The 19,638-nt window shown below is 51.2% G+C and overlaps 1 protein-coding gene across 10 annotated transcripts in view; it reads left to right on the forward strand.

Annotated features, from left to right (window-relative positions):
• Positions 1–19,638, forward strand: part of LOC138916648 (liprin-alpha-1-like) — a 102,271-nt gene that overhangs the window by 58,949 nt on the left and 23,684 nt on the right. For 9 of the 10 annotated variants that reach the window (XR_011423950.1, XR_011423951.1, XM_070229673.1 and 6 more), the window contains 7 exons: positions 1,347–1,570; positions 4,237–4,468; positions 9,657–9,808; positions 10,796–10,968; positions 11,362–11,455; positions 17,499–17,580; positions 17,688–17,888. Coding sequence is in view for 8 of the 10 variants with exons in the window: in XM_070229673.1 (XP_070085774.1) it covers positions 1,347–1,570; positions 4,237–4,468; positions 9,657–9,808; positions 10,796–10,968; positions 11,362–11,455; positions 17,499–17,580; positions 17,688–17,888 (1,158 nt within the window). In the remaining 2 variants the exon portion in view is untranslated. Of the gene's footprint in view, positions 1–1,346; positions 1,571–4,236; positions 4,469–9,656; positions 9,809–10,795; positions 10,969–11,361; positions 11,456–17,498; positions 17,581–17,687; positions 17,889–19,513; positions 19,577–19,638 lie in introns of all 10 variants that reach the window. The other variant, XM_070229679.1, reaches the window with a different exon arrangement.

A 19,638-nucleotide genomic window follows, 5' to 3' on the forward strand; every position in this document is an offset into this window, starting at 1 on the left:
TCGGGACGAAGTGCAGTGGTGGCTGGAAGGAGACGTGGCATCCAGGTTCCGTGGGTTCTGGTGTGTTATCTGAAGGAGGGAGAAGGGCGCAAACCTTCTCAGGCTGATGGGAGTGGGCCAGTAGAGAATCGATTACCCCGAGAGAGGGAGGGAGCACAGCAGGCGAGCCTGGAGTCAGCCGGAGGGGGTGCGCCTCGTGCCCAGAGGTGGGGCTGGCCTGGGTGGGGGCCCAGGTACCTGGCCGCGACCTCAGATCTTGGGAGGGGAGGTGGAGTGCATGGGTAAAGGCCCGGGGGACGGGGAGATAAGCCAGCAGGGCATCTCAAGTCTTGTGGTTGCTCTAATGTCGTGTCGGTGAAGTGGGAGGCAGGGCCCTGGGCTCAGTGAGGACGGGAGAGGAAGAGATGGAGGCTTCGAGAGAGGGGCTGAGACAGCCGCACGGGATGGGTCACGTGGCCCCGGCGCGCATGCCTTCTCTGTGCGTGTTCTGATTGCACACGGTACCCCTCCATCACGCGAGACAGGAGTTGGCTCGGCACAGAGGAGCCTTTTCTCCGAGAGCCTCAGTTCTCTAGAGAACGTGGTCCGCCAGCTCGCTCTTCCCTGGATGTTGAGACGAGTGCGTCCAACGGCTGCCCTGCTATCTCTTTCTGCCCCTGCCTGCTGCTGTCTGTGCTCGTTCACACCGGGCTCAGAAGAGGGAGGATTGGGGAACTCCAGTGAGGTGTGTTACTCGATAACACTAGTACAGTGGTGTGGCAACTGCAGTGAACACAGCTGCCGTGGATGTAGTGAACTTTTTACTTCCCATTAGCGTGGCTGATCGTGCCATGTTTTTGTGTGTGTGGTTTTTGTTTTTGTTTTTGCTGAGGAAGATTAGCCCTGAGCTAACGTCTATGCCGGTCTTCCTCTGTTTTATATGTGGTTCGCTGCTACAGCGTGGCCAACTAGCAGTGTAGGTCCAAACCCGTGGATTCAGGCCACCGAGGCAGAGTGCACCGAACTTAACCACTATGCCACAGGGCCGGCCCCCCCATGGTGTATTTTTCTAATTTTCAGTTTTTGTTTGCCCTCGGTCTTGTCACCATTGTGAATAACGTCATGGAAATGCCTTGTGTCCACAGTGAGATGTGACTGTTACCAGGCAGTCTAAGTAATCGACTGTCCTGCCCCTGAAATACTGCCTGCTTAATACGTGTCAGCAACTTACAAGCATGGCCTATTTTTCCAAAATCTTTTGGGCTTCTATTTAAAAGATATTTAAGTTTCTGCTAGGTTTACTGTAAGTTGCTGTAACTTGGTTGTTATTTTCCATCTTTGCTGAGATTTGATTTTCTTGTTTCTAGGTACAGACTCTTAATGAACAGGATTGGGAACGTGCCCAACAAGCGAGTGTCCTGGCCAACGTGGCGCAGGCCTTCGAGAGTGATGTGGACGCGTCCGACGGCGAAGACGACAGGGACACCATCTTCAGCCCAGCTGGCCTCTTGTCCCCCAGTGGGCAGGCCGATGCCCAGACGCTGGCCATGATGCTTCAGGAGCAGCTGGACGCCATCAACAAGGAGATCTGGTACGTGGGCTTGTGCATAGCACCACAGACACCATGCATGTCTCTAAAGAATTGTATGCTACCTAGGACAGTCTGGAAGAAATACTGTGGACGTATTCTACATGTCCCATGATAGTAAAACTTTGTTCAATCCTGTTTTAATAGTTTTAAGTTCTGAGGTTGCCCTTGATTGGAAAGTTCAGTTGACCGGGCGTTCTCGCCACAGTTGTGGTGTGGGTACACTTGTGTAAGATCTTGCAGAAGGGTGAAAGGGGTTCAGTCCGTTCCCCCACGAGCTGATGACACAGCTGGAGAGCGTTGCCGGGGAGCTCAGTGTCCACCTGTGCCACTCTGGATCCCAGGCCGGGTTCCAGAGACGGCCGGGGTGCAGAGAGCTGAGCACACATCAGAGGAGGCCTCCCTGCTCCGAAGTGCAGAGGGGAGCTGTGGTGTGGGGCAGGGCACCATGGAGAGCCAGGAGGAGGTGGACTGGCCTGGCGCCCTTGTGGGTAAGAAGCAGGAGTCTTTTCACGGGCAGTGCCAGGTGGCGGGTGACTTACGAGGAGAAACGCCAGAGTTCAGTCCACTGGCAAGCGAAGGTGAAACATGCAGTAGGAAGCGGGAGGGAGAGTTTCCTGCCCCCCTCCAGCCTGAGTGTCCCCCAACTCTGAACCCTGCGGGGGGCAGGGAGCTGGGGCAGCGTCCACCTGCCGCTTGTGCCTCCTCCAGCGCTGAGGAGGGCCCTCTTGTGTGTCTTTCAGAGCCTCACGTTTTCAGGTGTGTCACCCAACCACCTGAAACAGAAAGCCGAGGTTTTCAGATTGGCAAATTCCCACTCCTACTTGCGTTTTCCTCTATTAAACTAATAGAATGTGAAAATTGGTTCATTACAAGACAGTGGTCAGGGGCAGGCCCCATGGCCGAGTGGTTAAGTTCACGCGCTCCGCTTTGGCGGCCCTGGATTTCACCAATTTGGATCCTGGGTGCTGACACAGCACCGCTCTTCAGGCCATGTTGAGGCGGCATCCCACATAGCACAACCAGAGGCACTCACAACTAGAATCCAGCACTATGTACTGGGGGCTTTGGGGAGAAGAAGAAGAAAGAAGGCGACGATTGGCAACAGTTGTTAGCTCAGGCGCCAATCTTTAAAAAAAAAAAAAAGACAGTGGTCAAAGGATGGTTTGAATCTTAACCTCGTCAGTGTTTCAGAGGTGTTTTCTTTGGAAAGCCTCTTAGCAGTTATAACAGTAAATTTACACGACAAAGGGCCGACTGTGGGGTGCAATCCAAAGACTTGCCCGTCTGAGGGGGGGCTGTCCCCATGGCCGAGTGGTTAAGTTCCTGAGCTCCGCTGCAGGCGGCCCGGTGTTTCGTTGGTTCGGATCCTGGGCGCAGACATGGCACTGCTCATCAAGCCAAAGACTTGCCCGTCCGAGGGGGCATTAAGAGGCCTTAGGTCTGGGGTGCAGGGTGACAGGGAGCCCAAGATCTGCCCTGTCAGGCCTGAGGCAGCCGTGGTCCGGTCCTGCATGCACACAGAGAGCAGCCGTGTGCCAGTGACCCTGCTGGAGGTCCGGGCAGAGTTGCTGCCAACATTTTGTTCTTGTCAAGCTGACACAGACGCCAAGTGCCGCTTCCTGCGCAGAGCCTGCGGGAGGGAAGGAGGGGCAGAACTAACTCCAGGGAGAGCTGTAGGCTCTGCAAGGAAGGGGTGTGCGGCCTGCAGTCTGCCTCCGTAAACCACGGTTCGTGTGCTGTGTTCAACCCCGCAGAGCCCGGAAGACTGCCTTTCCCCATCGCTGTGGGAAACGCGAAAGGATTATAAACGTCAGCTTTTATTTTTCACAGTGTATTGCTAAGTAAAATGGGTTCTTCTTTATGTAGCAAGTTGACCTGATATAAATGGTAAATTCTGTCCACTGCCTTGGTATCAGTAACAGAAAGTACTTTCAGAATATATAAGTAGAACTTTAATTGGACAGGTTACTGCAAGGTTACTACTAATTTAATATTAGAGTAATGATTTGCATAGTCAAATATTAAAACTGCTGTTTAAGCATCCACTATACATTAGGAGAGAAGAGCTTTAATTATGAATTTCCAAATTAATGCAGCATGGTTGACGTGAATTCATTCAGATGAGGCTGGTGGAGAATTCTGTCAAATAATACAAACAAAATACTTTTGTTCGAACTCAACCTTTAAAAAAAAAAAATCAATGTTTTCGTCTAGTCTAGAGACTTAAGTGTTTGGAAACTCCTGATTGCTTTGTAAATTGATTTTTTGATTATATCAGAGTTCCCAGTTTCCAGTCAAAAAAACCGATAGGTAAATGTGCAGCTGTGCCCTGAGAAGTGGGAATGTCGGAGCTGTAAAATTCAAACATCTCGTTGTGTAGTAAGAGAGTTGCCAACTAGCCCCTCCAGACTTGTGGGGTATGTAAATAAAATCAAACGCGAGTGATCAGAGATAGTTGGTAAGACTCAGTGGAAGGTGTACTTTGTGCTGTTCCGAAGCCGAGTGTGTTAAAGAGAGAAAAAGTAGAACGTTTTTGCTGAAGTGTTAATTGTTGGAGCAACCGTCATTGGAGTTTCCTTACAGTAATGCAAGCACCGATTTTTTCATCTGAACCCGTTAATCTGTCTGCTAATGAAGGAAGGATGACTGTTTTGTTTTTACTTTAGGTTGATACAGGAAGAAAAGGAAAACACAGAGCAGCGGGCGGAGGAGATTGAGAGTCGAGTTGGCAGTGGGAGTTTTGGCAATCTTCGTCGTTTTAGATCAGTGAGCTCCATTCCCCTCTACCCTGCCTCCTCGCTCGCCGGCTCCTCTCCTCCGAACAGTGGCCGGTCCACCCCGCGAAGGATTCCGCACAGCCCAGCTCGGGAGGTGGACAGACTAGGTATCATGACTCTGGTAAGGATTTGTCTTTTCTTGTGCTGTCTCCCCTCGCCCCCGACACACCTGATTTAAGTCTTGGACACCACGAATATGCTTTATTTTTAACCCGGAAGAAAATCAGGTGCATTTGTTATGCTCAGAGGTTTGAGATTTTTAAAACCAACTCATATTTAATCATTCAACAATAGCATGGTGACAAATTAATTTTAATATTGGGGTGATGCCTGAACTCCAGAGAAGTTTTCACTTGTTCAGCTCTGAGTGTGGTCAGCTCTGCAGGGTTCGGCAGCTAGGGGGATATTTTTGTTTTCCAGCGATAGACAGTGTAACAAAAGTAAATACAGCAGCCATCGTAACATATAGGAAAATGTGCAGAGAGAGTCAGTGCTGTCTGTCTTTACGTTCGGGATGCCTGACTGGAGGGTACAGAATATGCCCTCAAAAACAAAACTGAAGAAAAAGCTAAATCGGTCCTCTTAATAATGCCCTCGGTGGCATGCTTGACACCGGTTCTGCAGGTGAATCCAGGGTGGCGTGAGTGAGAGCGCGCTGCCGCTTGGCCTCCCCGGGAAGCGCGGGGCTGCGTTCGTGCGCAGCCTCTGGAAGTGCAGGGACCGCGACAGCGTGCTGCTCTAAAGAATAGTGCCTAGCTTTCTCACGTGTTTAGTCTGGGTTTTGTGAATGCATGAAATCATGTTGACAGCGTTCTGCTTTCTCACTGCGCTTCCGTTCTCATTTCTTCTGCTACCACCCATTTTCGTTTTTAGTTGCGTTGTTAGCCTGCATGTAATTAAATGAACCGTGAATCGCTTTAGTAGCGTCCGAAGTGGTAACTAGTCCATTTCGCGGTGTTTTGACATAGTATTTTTATAATTTACATCGTTAGCTCATTAGCTGATATTTTAAGCTCTTTGACAATTTCATGCTTATTTCCTTTCAGAGAATTTGTAAAAACAGTTCTGTTTTTCTTTTTCCTTGTTTTTGTAGTTGTGTGTGCCGGCTGACGCTGTGTCTGCTTCCGTGTTTAGTTTTGATTTCCTGTGTCATCCTTCTGTTTATTTTGTCACTGTTAGTCCAGGCCTCAGCCCGCGCTGTGACACCCCCTCCACGGGGTGCTCAGGGAACCGCCACAGTGGGGGCCATGGTGTGTGTGTGGGGGCCACTGGGGCTCATTAGTGGGGTTTCTGCGTTATCTTCGTTTCTCATGAAATAGTGTCTTTTTCCCTCAGTAGTGATACGTTTTTACTGCTGTGTCACTGTACAACAGATGTGGATACAGGCATGATATCGCTGGATCAGAGTGCTTTTATTCAAACTGTGTAGGGTTTGTGTAATTCAGAAATGAAATCTTTTATATATACAGAGATAATCCGCCAAGTATAGAATTAACGGAAACTTGACACAAACAGTATACCTTTTGGTTTTGATGCTTATATTCAAGACTGTAAATTTCATCAACTTGTTGGACATAAACAATTAATGCCTTTAATAGACTATTTTTTAAATTCACATATCTCATAGGAATCATAGAATGTGAAGATTCCACCTGCTATTCTGCTAGCTTTTATCCTTACGTATTTTCACAGGGTACCCTGCTTTAATCAAAAAATTTATGTTTGAGAAATTTTAAATCAATTTCTAGGTAAGAATTTTATATGAATGACCAATAGGTGATTAATAACTAAAAGTAGGTTTGTTCAGTTTTATAGTAAGTCTTGCAATAACTTCCTCGTCAACTAAATTGATGTTTAGAGACATGTTTTTCATTAGGGCAAACTAAGTTCTAGAGAAGTTTGGCTTAGAATAGACAACTGTTAGGGCCCTTTGTTCTATAAAATGCCGTATTTTAATAAATTGTATATGTTGTAATAGAATTTTATCTCCCTGAGTAACGATTTATAGTGTTTCTCTAGTAAATCTTGAGTAACTTACTGTTTAAATTTCATGGTGAAAAAGATGTTCCATTTCCAGTTACGTTTTCTCTGAATCTCAGCTCGCTTATATCTGTCTTGTCATTCTCTTTTTAATATATTTACCTGTACTGATCCTTGAATTTTTAACTTCAGAGTATGCAGTAAATCTGGTTTCTCTTCATTTCTTTGCATGCGTCCGTCAGCCTAGTGATTTAAGGAAACATCATAGAAAGGTCAAGTGTTTAGTAATTTAACATACCTTTGTTTCTCTGAAGTATTGACGGGCACCTATCATTTGGCATGAATGAGCCCTGTGAATCACTGACATTTAAATGGACATGTTGACACTCACCTGGCATGTCACAAATGACGATTGTCCTGTTGGAGACAGGTCACTGGTGGTTTGCATAGAATGCTGGGACAGGCGTAAGGGTGTGCCTTTCTTCCACTCATTTGCCTTCTCATCGTTGCATGCTTATTTATAATGGCTATAGTATTTTTTCAATGAGAAATTACTGAAGCAGAGCCACAGATTTTAGTTTGGGGAAAAACTAATTTTAATAAGCATAGCTAGAAGGGCCGGCCTAGTGGCGCGGCACTTAAGTTCGCATGTTCTGCTCCTCGGCAGCCCGGGGTTCGCCGGTTCGGATCCCGGGTGTGGACCTGGCACCCCTTTGCGAAAGTCATACTGTGGGAGGTGTCCCACATATAAAGTAGAGCAAGATGGGCACGGATGTGAGCTCAGGGCCAGTCTTCCTCAGCAAAAATAGGAAGATTGGCAGTAGTTAGCTCAGGGCTAATCTTCCTCAAAAAAAAAAAAAAACATAGCTAGCTGTCATGAGCTCTTACTGTATGCCAGGCCCTGTGCTGAGTGCTCTACGAGTCTGCTCTCTCGTCCTCATGGACTTCCCGTGAGATGCAGGTTACTGTCGTTATCCCCATGGACAGATGTGGAACGGAGGCTCAGAGAGGCCACGTGCTGTGCCTAGGGGCACACAGTTAGGGAACGCTGCAGTGTGGACTGGTCTGATTTCAAAACCAGGACACTGAGTCGCTTCCCCCACGGCCTGACTTCTCTGCAGATTCTCTCACCTCCTCACTCGTCCCTGACAGCGGGGGCCAGAGGGCCTCTTCTCCTTATAGATAGTCGTGAATCGGGCCTCCCTGTTCTTGGAGGACGTGCACGCACTGGGGAGCAGATCTGTTGACCAGAATGCCTTCCTCCTAACCTTCACGCCATGTGCCTAGCCTGCACCCCGACCCAGAAGCTGCCTGATCCTGCGCTGGTAGGCCGCCCTTCAGATGCTCGGGCAGCTGTCCTCTGACCGCAGCGCTTAGAGCACATGAGCTGGGCGGCAGCCGTGGGAGCCCTCCGCTGCGCAGAGCACCGTGGCGATTCAGCGAAACGCAGGCTCAAGTCCCCGCTGTCAGTGATGATTTGTGACCCGGGTGTGCTGCTCGCCCTCTCTGCGCCTTGGTTTTCCCTCCTGTTTAAGTGAAGACAACGACAGAAGCGCGCTCCTCGGGGTGGCCGCAGACGGTGCCCGTCCGTGCACGATCTGCAAGGAGCTGAGAGCTTATAACCGGCCCCGCGGCGCACAGCACGCCCTCAGTCCCGCCGACTCGCATCCGTGTTTCCCTCGGTGGGAAGGCTTTCTCAGGGAAGGAAGGAGCGTGTTGATTGACGTCCAGGCAGGACAGCCTGACCCTGTTGCTCACGGCACTGTGGGCTGGCTGGCTGGCTCCTTCGAGGGCCTTGCTGTGGGGCTGTGGTGAGGATGAAAGGCAGGAGTGCAGGCATGGTGCAGACACGGGCGGCGTGGGCCACGCACTGTCCTCCTCCTCAGCGTCCCTGGCCTACGCCGCCGTGACCCCCCAGCTGTCGGGGAGCTTCGTTCCAGTCAGCTCTGAAAGAGCGTGCAGGCCCCAGCCTGGCGGGCCCCGGGCTGGGCAGGGCCCCTCACCACGGGGGCGCAACGGGAGCAGCCACCGGCCAGGGCGGGCCGCTCCTCCTGAGCTCTGTCTCCGCTGAGGACAGTGAACTCAGTCCCGTGGACTGCTCCCTGTCCTGTTCTTTTTTGTTTTTTATAGGTGATTGTTTTAACCTCAGTTTGAAATCTCTCCCTGTTTCAGTTTCGTATTGATAGTTTCTAGCCGTCGTAGCCTTTGGTTGTCTGCAGATTGTAATTTGAAATCAGGAGAGCATGCGGAATCTATCCAGCTACGGCTTAAGGTTCTATCTTAAATGAGTTCGACTCCGTTTTGCACTAAGCCCCTTGGTTGTCACTGAGCCGCTGTGGGGCTGCAGTGGAGCGACACTCTACACAGTCGCATTAAAAAAGCCCAAGTTGGCTGCTCAGGTCTTGCTGTTTGTACAAACGCCTGCCACGCACGTTTTGAGGACTCCAGCCCTGCCTTCACCACGGAGCCACATGGATCAGTAAGACCTGCCAGAGTTAACGTTTTCCCCACCGCCTCCTTCCTGTCCTCACGTTCCCCGACACGGGAAAACTGGCAGTCTGAAGGAGAGGATCTTCCAGTGGAAGGCCAGGACTGCTTTGAGCCGGCTTAAACAAATTGCTTTTAAACCGCGTAGAAAGACCTCAGTTTATAGCATCTGTTCTGCACGCTGAGACGTATGAGACAGACAGGCGTGTCTGGGATGGAGGAGTTAGATCCCTTTTTGCTTTTCCACTTGTTACAGAGTCCAGGAAGGTGCATCACTACTCAAAATGATAGTGGATCATGGTACAAGCTATTTCTCTTTTTCTCCCAAAACAAAAAGTTCTGGACAGTTTACCCAAGAGGTTTCTGCCCTCTCTGGTGTTTCTTCTGAATGCATCAGGAGATAAACACGTTCATCTTCAGCTCCTCATCAGGGACAGTGAATGCCGTGCGTGCTGTGTGAGGACGAGGTTTTGGGCGTGGTTCAGATCTCGGTGCCCTTCAGTGGCTGTCCTCGTGGTGGCCTAGGATCCTAGGGAGGGCGGGCCCTCGGGCTGCGAGGAGGCTCAGGAGGAGGAGTGCCCGTGTGTCCTGCCCGGGTCTCTGCGCTCGTTCTGGTGCTCGTAGGCCAGGAGTCGGGCTCTGCTCTGTGCTCCTGCTCCTGATAAGTAAGACGGTCCTTTAACGTGGCGTTGGGCTAGAACGAGGCTGGTTGTACTCAGCAGAAAGCATAGCTCGTGGATTTCCACATAAGTTTATGGTTATAATTTAAAGCCTATGTGTTGTGGGGTTTTTTTGGTCACAGTGTGTTGTTCACTAATTTTACACTGGTCTCAACCCCTCAGTTGCCAGCCTCCCTAGAAGAGGTACGAGACGACAAGACGACAATAAAATGTGAAACCTCGCCCCCGCCCTCCCCGCGGTCCCTTCGGCTGGACAGGCTGCACAAAGGGGCGCTGCACACGGTCGGCCACGAGGACCTCAGGGACTTACGGAAGTAAGGAGGGCAGCGTCCCACCCTAGCCCGGCTCCAAACAGACCGCCTTCTCATGCTCAGCTTTCAGAAATCCATTGCTCTCTTCTTGGGGAAAAAAGTCAGAATGATGACTTTAAAGAAATACTGGTTAATTGAGTTGAGTTGATTTAGATGATGCCCTCGGGCTGCCCTGGGAGCTCAGGTGAGCCCAGCAGAAGATGCTGTCTGTTTGGGCGACGTGAGTTTAGAAAGAGAGTTCAGTGGTAGCAGCAATCTTAGAAAGCCTTCATTTCTTCAGAGTCTGCAAATTGACTCTTGTGAGAACTTTCTCTTCTTGTGGAGCATTTGCTAAGCATGTGGCGTGTTCTGAGCGTTGCTCTGCAGGACCGTCCGTGTCCCGCCGCTCGGATGCGCTCTCTGCCTCTGAGCTGTGGAGAGCCCCACCTCGTCCCCAGCGCTCCAAGCGCCTCCCCACAGGGACCATGAGAGCCAGTGGGTGACTAGTGTGCTCCTATGTCAAACTACCACGGGCTGTGCTTTTGTCCCGCCCTGGCAGCCCTCGGTGGCGGGTGCAGGTGTCCATCCTCGCCGCCTCTGCAGTAGGCCCTGTGGCTCTTGTTTCGCGGCAGGGACGGTGGCACTGGGGAGGTTGCTGGGGCGCTGGGGTCAGGCCTCCAGTTGGGAGAGCATCTTCACAGCCGAGGGGCGGCCCTCAGGTGGGCTCATGGTGCTCTCTGCCTTCCATGGTTCGGACTGGAAGCCTTCTCAGAAGGAGAGCTCCGGCTCAGAGCCTCAGCTCCTCAGAAACGGTTCTCCGTGGTGGGATGGCTGGGAGCCTTCGTTTCTACACGCGATGCATTTTGCGAAGGAGACATGCCTGGAGGAGACTTGGAATGCTCGTGTAGTTGGAAGAGCAAGTATTAAAAGCGTGGAGTGTTCTAGTGCCTGTGAATGGAACGTTGTGTTGGGACGAGGGCGCTCATTAAAGATCGTTTTCTGTCCCCAAAGCTCCACAGGCTCACAGGACGGCCCCGTGAGCAACCCCAGCAGTAGTAATAGTAGCCAGGACTCGCTCCACAAAGCCCCCAAGAAGAAGGGCATCAAGTCCTCCATCGGCCGCCTGTTTGGCAAGAAAGAAAAGGGCCAACCTGGACATGCCGGCAAGGAGTCATTAGGACAAGGTGGGTGGCTTCCAGCAAACATTCTTAACCCTTAGGATGGAGGCGGGGGGCCTGCCGTGTGTGTGCCTACTGTGTGCCCCCGGTTGTTCCCACGGGTGGTCTGTCGAAGACGCTGGGCGTTCTCAGGGAGTGAAAGCTCAGGAGGCGTATGTTTTCTCTGGGACACATGCGACCCAGAGAGCCACGGTGGACGTTCTTTGGCCCTGAACAACCTGGCGTCCCAGACAGAAAGGGCTCACTGTCTCTCGAGCATTCTCGTGCCTTGGTTGCCTAGTCAGAAACTTAGCCTTTAGAGGTGTTCTTTGCCTGCAAGTGCTCTTCCACCTGTTTCTGAACTCACCTAATGCGGCCGTGTTGATTTCTCTCGCTGTTTCAACCGCTGGGCCCTCACAGCTGGCGTTTCGGAGACCGAAAACTCAGCTCAGGATGCCTTGGGACTCAGCAAACTGGGAGGACAGGCGGAGAAAAACCGGAAACTTCAAAAAAAGTAAGCTTTTCGTTATTCGTCCATCTCACTGAACACTTCTCAGTTGTGCCTGATTTTTAACTAACGTTTATTTAATAAATGTAGTATCTATTTATGTGTCTATATTACCTTCTGAAAGGTTAACCTAAAGCTTTTAAGAGACTGTGCTTCCTGGGGGGCTGAGAGCCTCTGCTCAGGAAGGGGGAGAGGACTCAGGGGAGGCTCCCGTCCCCCGGAGAGCTGTCTGATGAGGAGGGCTCCCCGCCAGGCGTGGGGCCCCGAGTCCGGCTCCGGTGCGTCAGCTCTGGGGGGAGGGGCCGCTTAGCCTTGCTGCACTCCCGGTTTCCTCCTCTAAGATGGGAGTGCAGCGGTACGCGCCTCACACGGCTTTGTGAGTGTTAGACACGCATCTGTCGCTACATAAACACACGTAAAGCACTGGCACCAGTGCCAGCCATCCTAAAATAGGGAGAACTGAGTGTGTAATTGCAGCCACCGCTCCGACTTGATCACCAGCATCCAGAGTTTGCCGTGCGGGCTATGATCTGTCAGGAAATATTCGCTGTGTTGCCCCTTTTTTCCTCCTCCGGTAGATTTTGTATTTTTATCTTCAATAGACTCGTGATTTTGTGGTCTGTTTATTAAATTTTGATTCCGATTTGTCTTGACTCTGAAAATAGGTGATAGCAGGGTGATCATTTTCTGCAAAGGTGCTGAGACGCTGCGATGCCCCGGGGTAGGGGCATGGAGGAATAGTGTGTGCGTGTTTCTCTGGCTTCGTTCTGATCGGGAGCAGGTTGTGTGTTGGTTGACCGTATGTCAACCAGAATTAAGTAGATGAACGAGGTAGGGAGAGACAGTATCCCAGTGAACTGGCGACTGAAAACTGAAACTGAACCACCCTCTACGACAGAAGGGGCAGTTAGCAGTCCCAGAGGGAAGCGCTGACCTTGAGAATGGGGAAGACGGGCGAGAGCCAGTGGTCAGATGGCAAAGCTGGGCCTTGTGACAGGCTGACGATTGGTAGGTTCTGTGGTCAGTCTGACGATAGGAAAGGTCGTCTGGCCACTCAAGTACCCTGAGACAGCCTCATTGGTGTGGCACCCGGGCCTACAGTGCGCCCCGAGGACCACGCTGGGGCCCGGGGACCCTCTCCCCTAGAGGCCACGTGCCTTTAGCTGTAGAGTTGCCGGTTGGGTTCCCTTTTGTGAACCCTGCCTCGTTTTCGTTCTCTTCTCAGAATCGTACTAATCTTCTTGACTGGCCCACTGCTGGTCTTATTTCAGGCGAAGTGCCGTTGTTTCTGTTATTGCTCACCATGCCCTAGGAATACTCAGTCTTTCAGGTCCCCGTGAATGGAAATCCGCAGACACCATTGAACAGCAAAACGTGCTTTGAACGTTGCTGTCTTTGAACTGTATAAAAATGTTTTAAAGTAACTTGGGTAATTGCCATTTGCCTTTGTGAAACGTATCCCAGCCAGGCCTTTTGCCTCCTGGAGCCATGCCAGGAAAAATGTGTCCGTTAGATTTTGCTGATGTGTTCTAGTGCACACGCTTGCACATGCTGGAATAAAATCCGTAAGGTTTGTGGCAGTGCGCCTCGGTCCTCGTCCCCGGAAGTTCATGGTTCCTGTAGGGTCACAAACTATTCAAATTGGCCCAAGTTTGGGTCACCCTTGTTTTCTAAATTTATTTTGTAATTCGCAGGAGGTATGCTTGAGCACTTGGCTGTGTGGAGACAGCCTTTATTGTTTGTCCCGGCACGTGACTCCGTTTGCCGCTGCGTGGGGAGCGTGTGTGGTGGTGGGTGGTAGGCAGGTTTCTCTGGAGCTCCGGGTTCCCCGTGATGGCATTGGCTCTGCACTTCTGTGTCACCATAGCTGTAACTGTCCAGGGGCAGGCCGTTCTCTGAACTCTGTGGTCGTGCACGGCAAGTTCTAGGATGTACTAGTAAGTTACTAGGGAAAAATTCAAAGTATGGAGGTTATTTGTCTGACTACAGTGGGTAATTTTAGTTCTGTCAGTTAACCAGAAATAAAATTGACTTTAGGAAAAATGCTTTATTTATACTTGTGGGAAAATGTTTGAGTTATCCGGAAAAAGTATTATTGGAATACAGTTTTACGTTTATGGCATTATAGAGGTAAGAATCAAAATACGGTCCTCAGAAATATTTCTTTTTATTACCTCAAAAGTGTGCCTTTAGCTGCCAAAGTCACACAGCCAAACACATCCACTTTTAGAGAGTTTTCAAGAACCTGGTGACTTCGGTGGAGAGCTCACTTTCAGGTTTTGTCAAAGTTACATAAAAGAGAGTGGTGGGCGCGTTGGGTGCTGGACATGCTTAATGAATCCGTGGAGGGTACCGCTGGCGTGAAATCAGCATCACTGTGTTCGTCCGCTTGGCGGTGCTCCCACAGCGTTGCCGGGCGTCCCTGGTGCTGTCTGAACTCCGTCGCCTTAAGTAACCTGGTGTTCTAATGCTCTCTTTCCCGTTTCTCCCTGGTTGACTCTAGTGTGGTCGCAGGGTAAGTTGAGGCGGAGGGTGTGCTGTGCTGAGCGTGTGTTACAGCCTGTGGCGTTGGCGGTCACCAGCCTCAGGCTCTGAACTGAGGTTCCGGGAGAGTCGTGCTGCTTTGCTGAGAGCTGTGCCGGGTCCCCTCACCCTGGCCGCCCCCCACCCCCAGCCTCTGACAGCGAGCTGCACCCCATGGCGGGAGTAGTGCTTTGCGTGGGCCGTAGAGCCGTTTGTGACGTGAGCCCAGCAGGTGTTGGTGCAAGGTGCCATGGTACTGAAAGTGTCAGCCTCAGAGAAACGAGGTGCGTGTGTCGCTTGGATGGTACACCTTATCTGGGGTCTGGTCAGCAAAGCCCACACCGCTTCTCATTATGAAAGATAACTTCATCATCGTGTCCTGTCCTAGTTATAAAACACACGCCGTCACTCACGGGTTACATGACCTTTGTCTCATCCGTGTGCCTGTTCCCCAGGGGATTTAGCATATTTCTGAATGTCTTTCTCCTCTGACTCTAATGTTAAGGCTGGGAAGCATGGCACATCAGTTTCCTGGTATAGAGGTATTTAAAAAATCGCCCTTGGGGTCTAGAATGATCTTCGAGGGAGGAGGTCAAGTCCCAGCCAAGCAGCCGCGAGTTGCTGGCTGACTATCGCGGGCCCAGCGCTCGTCCCTTTACTCCGCAGGGACGGCAGCCCCGCCCTTGTTTCTCGAGTAGCTCTCTGTAAACGGAGATCGCAGATCCTAAGGGTGGACAAAGCGATGACAGAGATTGCAGTATCTCCAAGCAGAGGAGGGAAATATGTAACAACAGAAAGCAGACGAGTCTTGTGTTTGCTTCTGGGCAGTGGTTTGGGGCCATAGAATCTGGGCACACAGAATACACCTCATTGCCCCAGGATATCAGCTTCTGCCTCAGCCTCTGCAGAACAGAGGTGGGTGCCTCGGGTAGACTTAGGATGCAGAGAAACGCACGGCACTTGAGAGGCCCGCCGCCTTCGATCTCTCGGGTTTCAGGCCTTGGAGCGAAGGGCCAGTAGAAGACGACCTCGTGCCCTGGCGGTTAGCTGTCACGAGGACTCAGCAGCTATCGTGGTGATCTCTGGTTGCGGTGAAGTCGAACCACACGGGTGGTTCTGTTGATTCTTAGAAAGTGCTCTGATGAGTAGTCACAAACGAAGGAGAGCGGCCGTCTGCCTGAGGCCGTTCTCAGTGGCCAGCAGGGAAAGGCAGTTCCTAGACCGAGCAAGAAGGGAGCGTATTTGTTCGAGAAACCGAGCTCCAGAGAGGGCAGGAGTGGCGCTGGCCCCGGCGTCTCCAGTCTGGTCTCCGCATCCTGTGCTCACCCTACCCTGCACAGCTTCCAGGGGCGCTGCCCTCTCCTCTCCCACGGGCATGGGCCTTCTTCACGTGACAGAACAGTCACCCCCAGAGAAGAAGGGGGTGCTGGTGTTCCTGCCTGGGGTGATAACGCAGGGATCTGGCTCCGTGTGGGGTCTTCAAGGTCACCAACTAGCCTGATAGGGGAGGGAGCTGGAAGCAGACAGAGACCTGGGCCGGCCGCCCAGCTGGAGTCTCCTCTGCCCTCGCGCTCACTTCTCGCGTCTCTCGGCGGCATCTAAGAGATGCATCGTTCTCCCTCCATTGCCTTATCGCCCTTTCAGCAGGGCGCTGGGCCTGCACTGTGAAGCCCAGAAGTAATCCATACTAGAGAAAGCTGTTGATAAAAGCCAACGACCATTGCAGGTGAAGTCAGAAGGGTGTGCACCAGTCCCCAGATGATGGAATTACCAGACTATTTTTAACCCTATGTTCCTGTGTACAATGAGCGTCTGTTTCATATGAAAAACGAACTCTCTGCCAAGTGCCCCGGACTCAGTACCTGTTTAGTTCACTTCAGAGTGTGGGGATCGGAAAGCCCTGTTGGCCCGGCACCAGTGCCATCCCCGCCCCTCCGCCGGGCCAGGCGGGCAGGACTTGGGCCTTGACCGTGCTGTCAGGGTTCAGGTCTTTCCCTGCTCTGTCTGCCGAGGAGGTGTTTGTCTTGCTCGTATGGCTCCTATGGCTCACAGACATGTTAACATAAGATAGAGCCACTGTCCTTGAGGAGAACTTGTCCCCAGGAAACACAAAGTGGCACTTAATTCAGCACACTGGCGGTCGGTCCCGCCCAGCGAGGCCCTCCTCCCCCCTCCGTCCAGCATTGGCCTCCTGTGTCAGGGGGATGGCAGTTCCAGTGGACTTGACTGCTTTTTTATTTATGAGTAGCTTTGCTTATTTGAACTAGAGAAGTTTGCCCCTTGTTAACTCTACTTGAGCTATTAAGATATTTGTTGCATCCTCTGGTCGAATTATCCTGGATAGTTACAATATCTGTTATTCCCCAGAAGCCTAAGGGTGACTTAAGGAACACTTACTTGAGATCCTGTGTGAAACGTTTTGAGCTTTAATTGTCCGTAGACTTCATAGTCTTAAGAAAAGTCTAATAGTATTTCAATATGTTGAAGAGCTGTTATGTATCTTTAGAAGTAAAAGATTCGACGACGTGTTCTGTAGAAATGATTATGGAAAATGACTTGGGGTGTCGGGGTGCGTGCGGTGAGCAGCCCCGTCTCCTCTCCGAGGCTCTCCCTGTCAAAGTGATAGGGTGTCTTAGAAAGGCTTGGAGGTAAACAGCACAAAGCAGTAAGATAAGATTCGTGAAGCTTCTTTGTTCTCTCTTACATAGCCATGTTCCCAGTAGACAGAATCATTTGCAAAGATGGTAATGTGGTAAAGTTCCAGTTCGCCTATTTGAAAATCAGGCCTACAGAATATTTCTGATCTCATGAGGGCCCTGGGACTCCTCCCTGCCTCCTGCCCCACGGTAGCTGTCAGCGCAGGGCATCTTAGGCTCACACTCCGTCTGGGGTCCTGGTAGAAACTGTCCGGGTTGAAATTTTCTGGATTTGAAGCCTGTGGGTTAAACCACAGAATGACCCAATGTCTGAATTTAGCAAGTACCTAGTTAGCTAACTAGCAACGTGGAAGAGAAACAGCCAAAATCCAGTCCACTACTTGCTTGCTACAGTAGACCATTCCTAGTGTTAAAAATCCACATTGTTCTCGGTGTTGGTGGTGTGAACGCTGAACGTTTGTGAAGCTCCCACAGAGGCAGGCTTCTCTGTTCAGACCCGGTCTAGTTTCCTCTTTCTCCATATTTTCCCTCATCGTTTAGAAAGAGAAGAGCGAGTATGTTTTCGCTTGAATGTCCTACCTTGGATACAAAGGCTCTGCTGGGTTTTTTTAAAGTGGGTAATAACTCTTTAATTCTGCGAGGAGATGATTCTACAGAGAACCTTGTCAAGTCCGTCAGCATTTCATTGTTCAGGAGTTCTTCCTGACATGTACCAAACTACCGTTAAGTGGATGGTTTAGAAGATTAAAGGAAAATAATGAGATATGTGCTACTATGCTTGTGAAAGTGTATAGAGCGAGTACTCTGCTAACTTGCTTCCTGTATGCGTGTGATCGAGTCTTTCACTGTGACTGTCTGGTTATTTGTAGGCATGAGTTGCTCGAGGAAGCCCGGAGACAAGGTTTACCTTTTGCACAATGGGATGGGCCAACTGTTGGCGTCTGGCTGGAGGTATAGTCGTCTTTCGATCCTGGATCAAGTATGTGACTCATGTGAACGTGTTAATCCATTTCACACACTGTGCATAACCTTCTGGCCTTAACATTTCCTGTCTCTAGCTCTGGGTTGGGTTGCCAGCCTGGTATGTGGCCGCCTGCCGAGCCAACGTGAAAAGTGGGGCTATCATGTCCACCCTGTCAGACACGGAGATCCAGCGCAAGATCGGCATCAGCAACCCTCTGCACAGGCTGAAGCTGAGGCTGGCCATTCAGGCGATCACGTCCCTCACGAGTCCGTCAGCCCCTCCTACGTCAAGAACGGTGCGTCTCCCTGAAAGCAGTTTATCCCCTCCTGACGTTGCTTCTCCAAGTCTTCGTAAACACACCCAGGGCTCCGGTTTAAAATTTCAGCCTGCAGAAACGTCACAGCTTCTAACGGGTGAAAACTGAGTGGTTAAAAATACTTTATTGAATGCTTTTTTTAACAGCCTGGCTTCAGTGGCTGCATTGTAACATAGAAGTAGGAGTTTCTGAAAACAACAGTAGCGATCACAAATTTAAACATAAATTCATCAAAAGTGAAGGGAAAAAAGCCTCGATCCCCAGTTGCGCTATAAGCAGTGTTTTACTCTAATGTGACGTTGGGCCCCTCGGTGCTTCCATTTTTGGCACTGAGGGCCCTGGGAGCTCAGGGTTCTGAGCAGTCCATTAGCCTGCGTGTGCGCACGCACCAGGCATTACCTGTGCTCATCCGGTTTGCTCCCCGTGGGGAGACCTCGAAGGTCCTTAAAGAGGGTCCTCCTATTTGAAACGTTAAAAACTAATCTAATGAAAACATTAGCGGTTACTGGGAGATAAGGGCAGGCCAACGCCTCATTTCTAAAGTGCAGACTCTTTTCATTGGCCCAGTGCCCACTCTCTGCTTTTAGCTTTTGGTTTACTCTCGAGAGAAAAACCCTGATTAAGAAACCAAGAGCCTCACAGGCATGCTTCTCTGAGTAGCAGGTCAGGGCCCGATTCAGGCCTCGGTTCCTTTGCACAAAAAGTGTTAAGAGCCTTTTTTGTTTGTTTGTTTGATTTTGTCTCTTAGTAAAGAGTTGTGGTAGCGACAGTCAGCCTGTGTTCTCACCTGTCGCACAGACAGCTCTTCTCCCAGTGGAGTTTTGTCGCAGTATCCGATCTGGTCCCTGTTCCCCCATCATTTCACATGAGCGTGGCCTTTCTGCAAGTGAAGGCGCTGGGGTGGTTTTCCCCAAGTTTTTATCAACTGTCTTGAGAAAGCTCGCGTCCTGCGAGCTGAGGTTAACGGCCAGTGGTGAAGAGCCCGTCCCCCGGGAAGCTCTGCGTTGAGAGCTGCGGGGCCTGGCTGTCCGCGGCTGCAGTGACGGGGACGGGACGTGGGGCCGGTGTTCCGGTACAGTTGCGATTGGGCCTTCTTTTGGACACACTCAGTCCTGCTCCCTGCCTCTTGAGCCCCCCGGCGAGGTTGTGCAGGCCGAGAGGCCCCATCCTGGGAGCGCCTGCCCCGAGCCGTCTCCCCCAGTCCGGAGCTCGGCTGTGTGGGCTTTCTGGGCTGAGGCCCTTTCCCATGGGGCGGGTTGATGGGCACTGGAGAATGACTCACACTTTGAGAGGCGCAAAATGTATTTTCTTCTCTTTATATTTCACATACCTCAGGGGGTGAGCAGGGCAGATCCAGCTCTAGGAATCATGGGCTCTTCTCGTGTGGCTGACCACACAGCATTAATTAGGTGTGGTCACTCTTTAAGAAGGGCGAGCTGGTCGATGTTCTCTCCTTTTCTACGTGGGCATCTCAAATGAGAAGAGGGGGAGACGGGCCTCGCCTCCCCTGCTCCTCCTTTGTGCCCGTGGCTCACGTGTCTGCCACCTTCCTCTCTGTCACTGCTTCCCTCGCCCTGGATGTGGTGGTCCCTGGGTCACCGTAGACCACAGGAAATGTCTGGTTAACGCATGAGGAGATGGAAACACTCGCGGCCTCGCCACAAACGGTCAGTCCCGCCCCGAGCCTGTCCTCCTCCCAGGGCACCCCACTTACAAGCGGCACCATTCC

The sequence above is a fragment of the Equus caballus genome, chromosome 12 (genome assembly GCF_041296265.1).
Source record: "Equus caballus isolate H_3958 breed thoroughbred chromosome 12, TB-T2T, whole genome shotgun sequence".
Taxonomy (NCBI): Eukaryota; Metazoa; Chordata; class Mammalia; order Perissodactyla; family Equidae; genus Equus; species Equus caballus.